Source organism: Scylla paramamosain, unplaced genomic scaffold (genome assembly GCF_035594125.1).
Source record: "Scylla paramamosain isolate STU-SP2022 unplaced genomic scaffold, ASM3559412v1 Contig8, whole genome shotgun sequence".
Taxonomy (NCBI): Eukaryota; Metazoa; Arthropoda; class Malacostraca; order Decapoda; family Portunidae; genus Scylla; species Scylla paramamosain.
In genome coordinates, this window is record NW_026973673.1 from 63,631 (window position 1) to 77,778 (window position 14,148).

A 14,148-nucleotide genomic window follows, 5' to 3' on the forward strand; every position below is an offset into this window, starting at 1 on the left:
TGATGTCTTTAAAACTAGAAGAACGTTTTGAAGTGAAATTAACGTAATCGCTCACACACACACACACACACACACACACACACACACACACACACACACACACACACACACACACACACACATATATATATATATATATATATATATACATATATATATATATATATATATATATATATATATATATATATATATATATATATATATATATATATATATATATATATATATATATATATATATATATATATATATATATATATATATATATATATATATATATATATATATATATATATAATTTTTTTTTTTTAGATGATGGTGTGGTGAACTGACCGGCTGTGTGAGTGAGTGAGTGAGTGAATGAATAAAGCAAAGAAGTCATGAACGGAGTGAAAGTATGAAGTGAGTGAATGAGGGAAGGAGGGTACCAGTAAAAAACGAGTGTTGTGGTGAGAGAGAGAGAGAGAGAGAGAGAGAGAGAGTACTGGTATCAATCCCAAATTCCTTCCCTTAAAATAGACAGCACTTCAGATATCTTTGTGAGGAGTGGTACAAAATTATGGGAAATGAAACAGAGACCCATGGTTAATGTCACGATAATGAGTAATATTTCAGTGCCATCAGTCATTCCCTTCGTAATGAGGCGAGGTAATTCACTAAAGTTCTTACCCATGCTTTCTTCCATCTTCCTCTTTTCTCGGTTTTTCATTTATGTGCAGTACAGTACGTCGCAATATTAAGATAATAAGTACAGTTTAGATGTTACGATGAACAAACAAATTGTAAAGGAGTGTGTATGTGTGTGTGTGTGTGTGTGTGTGTGTGTGTGTGTCCTGATGTCATTTGACCTGTCTCCATAGCTGCAGTTATCCAGTTTCTCTTTAAATTTGCTTACACTAGCAACTGTAAAACTATTACAGCTTAAACTATTCCAGAGATCAGTGCTTTGGTATAGGAAACTATATTTCTTGATGTCACTGAGACATTTACTCTTCTTAATCTTTTTGTATGTCCTCTTCTACATCTTGTTCCCTTATTTACATGTATCTCCAAAACTTGTCGGTCTAACTTTTCCATACTGTTTATTGATTTGCACACTGTTATTAAGTCTCCCCTTTCTCTTCTCTCTTCCAGTGTTATTAATCTCATTCTTAGTCACTCCTCATAAGTCTTTTCCTTCAATTCTGGCACCATCTTTGCTGCTGTCCTGTGCATTCTTTCCAGTTTCCTCAGTTGCTGCAGCGTACTCTAACTCAGGGCATAATCATGGTTGTAATTATTTTTTTCGTCATATTCATGTCCATGTAGGTAAAAGCCACTCTAATGTTACTAAAAATCCTCTATGCGTGGCCAAAATTCCCACATGTGCTTCTCTGGTGACAGTGTGTCCTGGATAATCACCCACAAATCCTTTTCCTTATTACTTTTCTTTATCATATCTTCCCCCTTTTTATAGTTCTATGTAGGTCTCCTTGTACTTTTCCTGTGTGTGTGTGTGTGTGTGTGTGTGTCAGATATCCACACAGCTCTACAACACACACTTGCACACACACTGCACCCAAACCAGGCACTTAAGAAACTAAAGACTTATTGTTGTTTGAGATCCCTTAACACTCCCCATACTCTCCTTTTGTCTCATCCCACAGGCATTGTCCGTGATGCTTCCTGTGCTGTGGTTCCATCGTGGCAGGCATGGAAGTGCTTCTCGCTGCGTCGCCACCTCATGATCATTGAGAGCATAGACACAGACACAGAGGTGTGGCGCCTCTCCCCCATCGCCCTCATTGCCAACCCTGGTGAGCAATACAAGTCACCTTCTCCTCTTGTCCCCATAAATCTGTCGATGTGCCAGACTTTTATCTTGTTCCTTTAAATCTATTTACCAGATTGTCAATTCCACTTGGGATTTTTTGTAAGTGTCATTAATGCCGCCTCCTCCTCCTCCTCCTCCTCCTCCTCTCCAGGCCCCAGTGGGTACGTGGATCTCCTCAATGGACCAATGGACAGAGGCTGGTGTGCAGGCTACATGTGTCAGGAGCGAATCTCAACCTTCTTCTCAGTTGTGGTGACCGGGATGACATATGAGATGGCCATGACCAGCACGCCCCCTCAGGTACTGCTATGGTGCTTGTAGTAGTTGCAGTGGTTGGAATGGTAGTAGTAGTAGTAGTAGACAGTGATTGCAGCCGTGGTAGTAGTAGTTGTAGTAATTTTCAGCAGTATAATAATAATAGTAATTGGAGATAAACAGCAGGCAATTCACACCAATCTTTTTGACACATAACTTAACATCATTCAACCCAGCCTAACCTCACTTAAGCCACACTGACCCAGCACAACCTCACCCAACACTAACCCAGCCTAATCTAACCTAATCTAATCACTTACTGCTTCAGGTGCTGCATCTTTAACCTAACCTCACCACACTGATCCTCCACTCACATCACATCCTCAGGTGCTGTGTCTGCACCTGCCACACAGTCCATCCTCCGAGGCTGTTGTCCTACGCATCTTCTTCCCAAAGCCTCAGCGTTATGACATCTATGTGGATAGTGTCTTTGTTCCCCCAGCCAACCTTAACATCTCTGCAGCTGGCTACCAGCTGTTGCCTGAGGACCCCACCCACCCTCAGGCTTTCCTTCCCACACTGGACAATGTAAGGGATGGCTGTGTGCTGTGTTGTGTTTGGAATGTAAGGGATGGTTGTGTTGTGTTGGGAATGTAAAGAATGACTGTGTGTTGTGTTGTGTAGGGAATGTAAGGAATGGCTGTGTGTTGTGTTGTATTGTTTGAAGCACTGGAACTCTGTACTTTGCCCTGCCTCTCCCTGTCAGTTTGGGGCAAAGGAACAACTGCTCTGCCTTGTCTCTCCCTGCTAGTTTAGGGTAACAGAACAACAACTCAGCCTTGCCTCTTCCAGTCAGTTTTGTCATGCCTCTCCCTGTCAGTTTTGTCATGCCTTCCTGTCAGTCTTGTCATGTCTCTCCCTATCAGTTTTGTCATGCCTCTCTGTCAGTTTTGTCATGCCTTCCTGTCAGTCTTGTCATGTCTCTCCCTGTCAGTTTTGTCATGCCTCTTCCTGTCAGTTTTGTCATGCCTTCCTATCAGTCTTGTCATGTCTCTCCTTGTCAGTTTTGTCATAGCTCTCCTTGATAATTTTAAGCAAGGGAAACACTGTTGTGGCATGCCTGTCCCTATTGCCATCTCTCCAGCTCACCCAGACCCTCCCCTGCAGGTAGTAGGGACCAATTACTTCCAGCGTAGTGCCAAGCTGGTCCATGTGGTGCTGCGCGGAGGCCACGTCCTTGACATCAAGACCACACCCGTGATCACCCTCACCAGTGGCCTCATGGTGAAGGAAGATGAGTTTTATGAGCAGAACCTTGTGATGAATCTGGCCAACCTGTTTGAGGTATCCCCAGACAACATCAGGGTCATCAGTGTTATGCGGGAGGACTCCAAGAGACAGCAGGGAAGGCTGGAGGTGGGTATAGTGCTGGCTGAAGTGATGGTGAGGATGTGTGTTGGTGGGTCTGGTCTATGTTGAGTCCGACTGTGGTGGGTGCAGCTGTGTTTGGTGTGGCTGTGTTCAGTCTGGTTTTGTTGGGTCTGTGTGTTGTGTGTGACCATGTTGTTTGTGGCTATGTTGGGTGTGGCTGTGTTTGGTTTGGCTGTCTGGGCTGCCTGGTCTCCCTTGCTAGTAGCTCAACATGCAAGACTTGTTCTTAAAGGTTTGGGAGTTTCAACTAATTGTAGATCTAATGGAATTTGCCTGGATTTTCAAGGTCATTTTTATTACTCTTGTGATAGGGAATGATCTCACCATGAAAGGGCAGAATTAAACCAGTTTATGCTGTGATGCCTTGCTGTGGAAGTATGTGGACAGCTGTGCTGTGCCTAAGCTCCTGGGATGTAACAGTCCACAAGACTGTCCCTTTCTGCTAGGTGCTAATGGAGCTAAGAGTGTGAGTGATGTGTGCAGGAATGTGTGATGCTTTTTCTGGGCCATCCTGTGTGAGATTGCCAGCCTGGTATATAGATAGATAGATAGTGGTAGTTTAACAAGGACTGTGACAAAATTGCCTATGAGATTCTTACTATTCATTATATATGAAAATAATTACCAAAGAGAACAAAATGTTTAAGAATATAACTTAAATTTGTTTAGGCTGAAGTGGCCAGCGTTCCAACTACAAGCCTGAATGGTGAGGGGGAGAAGGGAGCAACTGGCGGGGAGGTGATTCCCTATGAGAAGCTGGTGCAGAGTCTGGAAAAGGCCATCAATAGATTCCAGGACGAATCGTGCAGCAACTGTGCCTCTCTCTCGGTAAAGTGAATCTCTGCTCTCTGTTCCTTTGTGATCTTATGTTATCTCTTCCTCCAGTGCCTTCTCTTAAGGCAGACACTGTTCTTTGTCCCTTTTCTAACTTGAATCACCTCTCCCTCCTGTAACTCCTCTTGGTAAAATGGCACTGTTCTCTGCCCCTTTACTGCCTTGAATCATGTCCTCCTGCACTTTGTCAACAGCTGAATCATTAACAGAGGTAGTGTGTTCCTCCAGTCCCCACCTCTCTTCCTCAGGTGAGTGACCCCATCGAGCCACCACCCAAGGAAGCCCCTCCAAAAGCCACAGAGGAGGAAGGCACTGTTGTCATTCCAGATGTCCAACCGTTCTACAAGCAGCAGGAGAAGGAGGTGGCAGAGAAGATCAAGGAGAGCCTGGCAGTGACAGAGTATGTCGAGCCATCCAGTATATTGGTGCTGAGTGGTATGCCCAGCAGTGTGGTGCAGTACACAGTGTTTGAAATGCAGCCGTCTGTCACTGTACTGGGTAAAGAGGTGTGTCTGTAGTTGTAGTATACAGGACCTGAGCTACACATCTCTGGTTCTGTCTCCATCTTTATTCATCCATCAGTTTATGTACATTTCTTGCCACCATCACCTTTGTTTGTCTACTTGTGGTATACAGGGGCTGGGCTACACTCCTTATCCCATCTCTGTATTCATTCAGTCCTTGTGTGTGTCTTTGTATGTGTGTGTGTGTGTGTGTGTGTGTGTGTGTGTGTGTGTGTGTGTGTGTGTGTGTGTGTGTGTGTGTGTGTGTGTGTGTGTGTGTGTGTGTGTAATAAACCTTCAGGCCTTTTTGTTTCTCATGAAAGGACTCAAAGATCCACCAATAATTATTCTCTCTCTCTCTCTCTCTCTCTCTCTCTCTCTCTCTCTCTCTCTCTCTCTCTCTCTCTCTCTCTCTCTCTCTCTCTCTCTCTCTCTCATCCTCTCCTCAGGGTGCACCCATCAGTGACCTGGGCCACAAGAGTGATCCCTGGCAGGTCACGGCTAGTTTGTCAGGAGCTCCGCCAGGTGCCATCCTCATTGGCACCACCACAGTTCCCTACAGGAACAGCACTGCCACCTTTACCGACCTGTCTGTCAGCAAGCCCAGGGAAGGGTACAACCTCTCTTTCACCATCACCTTCCCCAGCTATGCTCCAGTCCTCACTGCCACCCTGGTGGAGACCTTCAGGTAGGTACAAGTCTTTTTTATGTAAGAGGGGGACTGGTCAAGGGCAACAAAAAGTGCAAAAAAAAGCCCAATGAGAGTGCCAGCCCCTAAAGAGAGGTCAAAAGGACCATCCAAAGGATAAGTGTCTGGTGTAAGAACAGAAGAATAAGAAAATAAGTGAAGCTGTAAGAAGCCATCAGGTCTATACATGGCAGTCCCTGTACAAAACATGCCTACCTATTTCCACCTATCATCCTCATTCTTAAACCTGTGTAATCTTATTTTAAAGCTCACAAAAGAATCAGAATTAACAGCCTCATTACTGAGTCCATTCCATTCATCCACCACTCTATTTAAGAACCAATTCCTTCCTATCTCTTAAATTTAACTTAATCAGGGTACATTAATGGAAGTCTCTAGGGATTAGGCCTAGACTGAAAACCTCAAGTCTGACATGCCAAAAAGGAGAGAAAAGGATCTCAGTATTTACTATTTGCTATTGGAGTCACATAAGTGATCTAATAGCTGGTCATCTTTTGGTCTCCCCTCAGTGCATAAGTGATTTCTTCTTTTTGCCTTCCCTCAGCTCAACACAGATGAGTGCAGCAATGGTCCTGCAGCAGCCCAGCATAGTGCAGGCCAGACAGCCCATCGCCATCACTGTTCAATTTGTTGACGAGGATTCTGGCTTGGTGCTGGATGGCCAGGCCTTCAAGGTGAGGAGACAGACAGGCATGATTGCCTTAAATGTTGCATATAAAGAGTAACAAAACAGTATAATCTTTGTTAACATGATGTGTTCAGTTTGTTGACAAGGACTCTGGCTTGGTGCTGGATGACAAGTCTTTCAAGGTGAGGAGACAGACAGGATTTTTTTTTATTTATTCATTTGATTTTTTTTTAAAGTAATAAAACTATCATTTCTATTATTGTTATCATGAGGTGTTCAGTTTGTTGACAAAGATTCTGGGTTGTAGTTTGATGGCAAGGCATTGAAGGTGAGGAAATGGACAGAAATCAAGGTAAATTTTTTTGGATAGAGTAATATAACAATATTCATTCTGTTATCAAGAGGTGTTCAGTTTATTGACAAGGACTCTGGCCCAGTACCTGGATGACAAGACTTTAAAGGTAGGGTAGACAGGAATTATCAAATCAAGTTTATTTTTTGCATATATGTATGGAGTAATAAAGCAGTATTATTTATGTTATCATGATACATTCATTCAGTTTGTTTACAAAAATTCTGGCTTAATGTTTGATGGTGAGGCTTTCAAGGTGAGGAGATGGACAGAAATTACCAAGTTAATTAAGGGACTGTAATCCACATTTTTGGATGAAAATGTATGCAAAAAAACAAAATTGGGCTGTGCACGCTGAAAAATCATCCAGCACTTTGGCAACAATCTGCCAAAGTTTGAGCCGTGTGTCTGGGGTGTGACTTGTTTACAATCAGGCTTTAGATTACACCTTGTGGTACTCCTTATGTTTTGCTATTTTTCATGTACTGTATCTGTTTTTTTTTTTGTGTGTGCATGATTTTTTAAGACTTTCTTCAGATGTGTGGCATGTTATCCTTAAGTGGTGGGAGGGGAGGGAGTGGGGCAGTAGTTACTTGATAATGAGTCAGTACTCAGTTGGCCTAAGGTGAGGACAGGGCATGTGTGTACTGCCACGCTGGTGTCAGACCACCCACACAACTCATAAAATTTATGAGAGAAATTGTGTTATTATCTTCTGTGAAGACTATGACAGAATGCCATGACCCAGGAAATACATACTTCTGTGACTTGGCCAGCTACCACCACCACATACCTTCAGTATGCTTAGTGCATTACAGGCCTTGCTGTGAGTAAAAAAAAAAATTGTAATAGAAAAAAATAGATCAGCTGTTTTCAAACCTGACAGTGGTGATGTGATGAATTGTGATGTATCATTTGATGCATCATCTGACGTCAGATGAAAAGATGATGAGATGCCTCAAAGGCATGACCTGCAATGAACACCTGCATTCATGAGTGTGGAGAATTGTTCCAAGTATTGGAATACTTCAGACAGGACAGTGAACTTCCCAATTGTGACGGGCGTCTGCAATTACAATGTAGGCTGCTTGTCAAGTGGCTTCACAGACACTCTTGGAGCTGAGTTTATCATTACACTGGAGGAGTACCTGAAGGCCAGAGATGCAGCCATGGACACACACTCAGACTATCTTGGTACTGAGTTTGTCACTACACTGGAGGAGTACCTGAAGGCCAGAGATGCAGCCATGGACACACCCTGCAGGGGGAAGCAGAGGAACACCCCAATTCACACAGATATGGAGTGTGTTGCAGGGGTTGATTGATGATGCAATAAATCACACTTCTCAAATGTAAGCCTTTCTTCTTTAAAGTGATACTTCATCATTAGTTTTATGTGCTATTTACTTTTTTCGTTGTGTATGTCTGCATTGCTCACAGATTTTATGTAAAGATTTTTATTTATTTCATTAAGATATATTTTTCATATGCATAAGTACACATTTTCTAAGTTACGTTGAAAGTCACACACTAATATATATCTTTTCCCTACTATAAAAACATCTTTGTGTAGAATGTGCATAAAATTGATTTAGCAGTAATTACTTTTGTCACTGATAATTTTTAGATAATAATGAGTTGATTTAGTTTTAAGGAGTTATGAGTTAAAAATTGTATAGATATAGAAATTTATATATTAACTTTTCTTCCTCTTATTTTTTTATCTATCATCCTACAATTTGTACACACTTAAATAGGCATCATAGCTACCGTAAGTAAAAATAAATCATGTTTGTCGGTTAACAGTTTCAAAAAACCTTACCAAAAGCAGACCACAGTCTTGTAAGTTTACATTTTGTTAAGCCAAACCTCCTGGGACCATATGCATTATCACTAAATTACTGCTTAAACATTAAATCATCGTTTTACATCCTCAATATGGTGGAACTTGCCACTTAAATTCTGAAAGATACCGTCTGAAGTCCTCAAGATGCATCATAAAAGATGGGTTCACCTAGGCTGCAATGCTACACTGGCTGTGCAATCCTATAGCCTGACGCTGGCGATGCGATGCTTGCCACGTGAGTATTCACACCGTAAATGATGCTGTGCTGTCAGACAGTGCTTGCATCAATTGTCACATCACTCAGTAGCTCAGTGCATCTGCAGCATCATGGGAGACATTGCTCTGTGGTCTCTTGAGGAGGAACTACTGCTTCTAGCTGTGGCAAAGAAAAAGAAATTGAGTGCATGAAATAAATCCAGCAAGACCAACATACAACCACGGGTATTTCTGTAGTTCTTCTATAAGTTGTTCCATAGCAAACAGTTTGCACCTTTTCTTCCTAGGGGAGCAACAAGCAGTAATGACTGGAAGCTACACAGCTTTGCATCATACGCATCGTATAGCTAGTGTAGCATCACAGCCAGTGTGAACCTGCCTTTAAGATTGCATCCTATCAGCAAGCAAGGCTGTGCTAGATTAACTCCACTGACACTGCCAGCAGCAGCAACAGACTTTTCATGACAAGAAGGAAGTCCTGAATGAGTTGGATGACTGAGCTGAAGACATATCGGCTGGTCTGTACTGGGATCATTGTGATTGATTTTGTGTGGGAAATACTGAAGAGACCAATTTCAAGAAATAAGGCTCTCTCCCCTGAGATGCAAGTGTCCATCACTCTGTGGTACTTCACAACAGGCAAGATGCAACACATCAGTGTGGATGACTTGGGGCCCTCACAGCAGACCACCAGCAGGGTCATCAGTAACACAGTGATGCATGCACCACCTTGGTGTGCAGTCAAAGTTGGCACCACCTGATTGTTGTTTTGACAAAATGACAACAGTGGTAAATAAATACCTTCAATAATTAAGCTTAAACTAGTCAGATTATTGTTGAGAACCATTAAATGAATATATTTGTTTTATTATACATATCATTTTTACTCGTTATCAGCCGTTTCATGCAAGATTCATCAAAAAGCACTACATGTCTGCTTATGTCAGCCGGTAGTGGTGTTAGCACCTTAAGAAAGTAACTCAACAGAGTCCCCTGCTAGGACAGTCACTTAGCACTCAAGTCCCATAATTCAAGTTCCCTTACTAGCTAGGATGTAACCATAGCAGAGTTTTATAAGTATGGTTGCTAGGGTGTTGTAGGGTGGTCCACAAGACTGTTCCTTCCCACCAGAGACTGATGGGCCTAAGAGTGTGAGTGATGTGTATGTGAGTGAGTGGTGCTTTTGTCTGGGATTGGTGGCCTGGTATATAGATAAATAGATAGATGAAGGAAGTAAAATTATACCTCATCTGTTATCCTTCCATAAGAAAGGGCAGGAGTTGAGAGAAATTGCATCTGTACTGTATTTTCTTTCCTGAGCCTCTTCTCTCTCCTCCTCAGGGCCAGACATTTGTGGGTGAACTGCTGGCAAAGACTGCTGAGGGACACTGAGGTTATTCAGAGGTATGCCAAGTGAGAAACAGAAGAGAATATTACAAGGAGGAGGTAGTAGACATCTGCTGAAATGATTACTCCCAGTGAAGTCTAAAGCACTGGATCAGGGAGTGCTGTGAACTTATCATTAAATCCAGCTATGATCTCACTGAACAGTTCTCTTTGTGTCTTCCTATACAAGGTGGAAGTCACAGCCTGCCCTTTAAAGACAACTCTCTTCCTTCACACAAAACTACAAGCACCTAATTACACATACACCCTTCACTCAAAATTCAAAATTATCATGACAACTCCTACACCAGCCTTGAAGTCCCCATCTGGGGAGGGGACCACAAACGTCCCCAGGTCGAACTGCTCTTCTGGTATTGACCCTAAGTGTCTTGACATCCCCCTCAATTTTTTCTTCATTAACTTCTGCATCATTCGCAGTCTTAGATCTAATTTTCAATCTGTAAAACACCATCTCTCCTCTACTAAACCTCATTTTCTTTTCCTCACTGAAACACAGGTGTCTGAGGCAACTGACATTAACCCCATTTCTATTCTCTCATACTTTCTCTATCCTCATTTTCACTCCAAAGCTGGATGTTGCATTTATGTGTGCAACAACTTAACCTGCTCTTGTGCCCACACTATTGAATTTTCCAAGTTTTCCACCATCTGCCTATGACAAGAGTCACTCTCAAACTAAATTTATCTGTGCTGTATACCTCTCACCTCACTCCTCTGACTATAAGAAATTCTTTGACTACTTCCAAAGTGGAGCACATTTTGAGTCTCTTCCCTTTTGCAGAGATCTCCATTCTCGGAGACTTCAATGTTCACCACCAACTTTGGCTTTCCTCTCCCTTCCTGGTGAACTAGCCTTTAACTTTGCCATCCTCCACAACCTAGAGCAATTGGTGCAACACTCTACTCATAATCGTAACTGTCTTGGAGATGCACCCAACATTCTTGACCTTTTCATAACCTCTAATCCTTCTGCTTATGCTGTCACCCTCTTCTCTGTTGGGCTCCTCCCATCACAATCTCATATTTGTAGCTTGTCCCATCGCTCCAATCTCTCCTCAGCATTCCATAAGCAGAAGTGCCTCTGGCATTTTACCCCTGCTAGTTGGGGGAACCAGAGAAGGTATTTTGCTGATTTTTCTTGGAATGACTACTGCTTCTGTGTCAGAGACTCATCTCTGTGTGCTGATTGCATAACAGAGGTGGTAGTGTCTGGCATGGAGGCGTATATTCCTCACTCTTTTCTTGAACTAAACCTTCCAAACCTTGGTTTAACACAACCTGTTCTCATGCTATATATGATAGAGAGGTGGCCCACAAAAGGTTCTTGAGCCTTCCATCATCAAAATCTCATAGGCTTTATATTTTTTGCCTGGAACCATGGTAAGTCTGTTCTACAACTAGCCAAAAACTCATTCATTAATAGAAAGTGTCCAAATCTTTCAATATTTAACTCCCCTCATGACTTCTGGCATCTAGCCAAAAACATCTCCAATAACTTTGCTTCTTCTTCTTTCCCTCCTTTATTTCAACCAGATGGCACCATTGCTATCACATCTATCTCTAAAGCTGAACTCTTAGCTCAAACCTTAGCTAAAAACACTACCTTGGACAATTCAGGGCTTGTTCCTCCCTCTCCTCCATCCTCTGACTACTTCATGCTACCTATTAAAATTCTTTGCAATTATGTTTTCCATGCCCTTGCTGGCCTAAACCCTCGGAAGGCTTATGGACCTGATGGGGTCCCTCCTATTGTTCTCCGAAATTGTGCCTCCATGCTTGCACCTTGCCTAGTCAAACTCTTTCAGTTCTGTCTGTCAACATCTGCCTTTTCTTCTTGCTGGAAGTTTGCCTACATGCAGCCTGTTCCTAAAAATAGTGACTGTTCTAATCCCTCAAACTACCGTCCTATTGCTTTAATTTCCTACATATCTAAAGTTTTTGAATCTATTCTCAACAGGATGATTCTTTAAACATCTATCACTTAACAACCTTTATCTGATCACCAGTACAGGGTTCCATCAAAGCCGCTCTACTGGTGATCTTTTGGTTTTCCTTACTGCGACTTGGTCATCCTTTTTTTAAAGATCTTGGTGAGACTTTTGCTGTTGCCTTAGACATATCACAAGCTTTTGATAGAGTCTGGCACAACGCTTTGATTTCCAGACTACCCTCCAACAGCTTCTATCCTTCTCTCTGTAACTTAATCTCAAGTTTCCTTTCTGACCGTTCTATTGCTGCTGTGGTAGACAGTCATTGTTCTTCTCTTAAATCTATTAACAGTGGTGTTCCTCAGGGTCCTGTCCTGTCACCCTCTCTCTCTTCTTATTATTCATCAATGACCTTCTGAACCAAACTTCTTGTCCCATCCACTCCTACACTGGTGATACCACCCTGCACTTTTCAAATTATTTTCCTAGACGTTCAACCCTTCAGGAAGTAAAGAGTTCACACAGGATAGCCACAGAACACCTGAGTTCTGATTTCTCTAAAATTTCTGATTGGGGCAGAGCAAACTTGGTATTATTCAGTGCCTCAAAAAGTCAATTCTTCCATCTATCAACCCAACACATCCTTTCAGATAACTATCCCCTCTTCCTCACTGTCCCCTTCTTCTACACTGAACATCCTCAGTCTGCCCTTTTCTTATAATATAAACTGGAAACTTCACATCTCATCTCTAGCTAAAACAGCTTCTATGAAGTTAGATGTTCTGGAATGTGTCCTCCAGTCTTTCTCCTCCCCCCCCCTCAGCTGCTAACTCTGTACAGGGACCTTATCTGTCCATGTAGGCTTCATATGTCTAGGGGATTCCACTCATACTGCTCTTCTAGACAGTGTGGAATCAAAAGCTTCTCGTCTCATCAACTCCTCTCCTCTAACTGACTGTCTTCAGCCTCTTTCTCATATTACATCTCTTGCTATCTTCTGCTATTTTCATGCTAACTGTTCTTCTGATCTTGCTAACTGTATGCCTCCCCTTCTCCCACGGCCTCATTGCACAAGACTTTCTTCTTTCTCTCACTCCTATTCTGCCCACCTCTCTAATGCAAGAGTTAACCAATATTCTCAATTATTCATCCCTTCCTCTAGTAAACTCAGGAACTCCCTGCCTGCTTCTGTATTTCCACTTCCTGTGACTTGAATCCCTTCAAGAGGGAGGTTTCAAGACACTTATCCTTCAGGTTTTGACTACCGCTTTGGACCCTATTCAGGGACCAGCATGAAGTGTTTTTTTGAGGGGGGTGGAGGGGGCGAGGGGGGTTGTTACCCTTGGCCGGTGTCCCTCCTGCATAAAAAAGAAATAAAATAAAATAAAAACGTCAGAGAGACATACACAAATAAATAAACACCACCCATATCTTCCCAATACAAATACTGACAACAGACCCTTTGTCAGGCTGTATGTACCAGATGAGGCCGTGTCAATGCTCACCTTTGAGAACGTCATATTTGAGGCATCAGACGTGAGACAGCAACTCATAGCCAAGGTTGCTGTTGTCCCTGCCGGCTGGTACATGGAGTCCTCTTTGCCACGTGAGTATTGGTGTCAGTCTGGTAAAGTCTGGAGCTCCTGTCTGTGTCTGTACTTCCTTATACAAGACACTTCTTAACTTTAGAGTAATTATTTTGGCTCTGTCATGTAGAGACTGGCACCTCAGTGAGCCTTTTCATTTTTTTATTTATTTTATTTTATTTTATTTTATTCCTCTCTCTCTCTCTCTCTCTCTCTCTCTCTCTCTCTCTCTCTCTCTCTCTCTCTCTCTCTCTCTCTCTCCCTCCTTTTTGTTGGCCTTGGTGAGTGTGTTTTTTCCTCTCGCATCCTTCAGTAATATTCTTTTCTTCATGCCTCCTGTGTTCTTTTTGCTTCTATTCTATCTTTCATTATACTTTTCTGTTATATCCTTCATTTACATCCTTTTTCTCCTCCTGCAGTGTATTCTTTTTCCTTCTTATCATATCTCATCTTTCAATATCTTTTTCTTCATCTTTGCTGTATTCTTTCTCCTCTACCTTATCCTTCATTATCCTCTTCTTCACTCATTCTGTATTCCTATTTATTTTTTTAATGCACACTTTCCTCCACACACACATTTAAACCTTTCTGTCATGTATAGTTATTTCCACCCCCTCCTTGCCACACACACACACAC

General features: G+C 42.3%; 1 protein-coding gene across 2 annotated transcripts; it reads left to right on the top strand.

Annotated features, from left to right (window-relative positions):
- Positions 1 to 1,001: 1,001 nt before the first annotated feature.
- Positions 1,002 to 13,531, top strand: LOC135096844 (fibrocystin-L-like). Of its 2 annotated transcripts, XM_063998617.1 has the most exons (10): positions 1,018 to 1,799; positions 1,968 to 2,116; positions 2,459 to 2,659; positions 3,239 to 3,487; positions 4,172 to 4,330; positions 4,585 to 4,842; positions 5,289 to 5,527; positions 6,093 to 6,222; positions 9,932 to 9,994; positions 13,395 to 13,531. In XM_063998617.1, exons 1-9 carry the CDS (start codon positions 1,727 to 1,729, stop codon positions 9,980 to 9,982), a joined length of 1,509 nt encoding a protein of 502 aa, XP_063854687.1. In that variant the 5' UTR covers positions 1,018 to 1,726; the 3' UTR covers positions 9,983 to 9,994; positions 13,395 to 13,531. The 2 variants fall into 2 exon arrangements, with proteins under 2 accessions (XP_063854688.1, XP_063854687.1); XM_063998618.1 differs by lacking the exon at positions 2,459 to 2,659 and having other exon boundaries at positions 1,002 to 1,799.
- Positions 13,532 to 14,148: the final 617 nt, after the last annotated feature.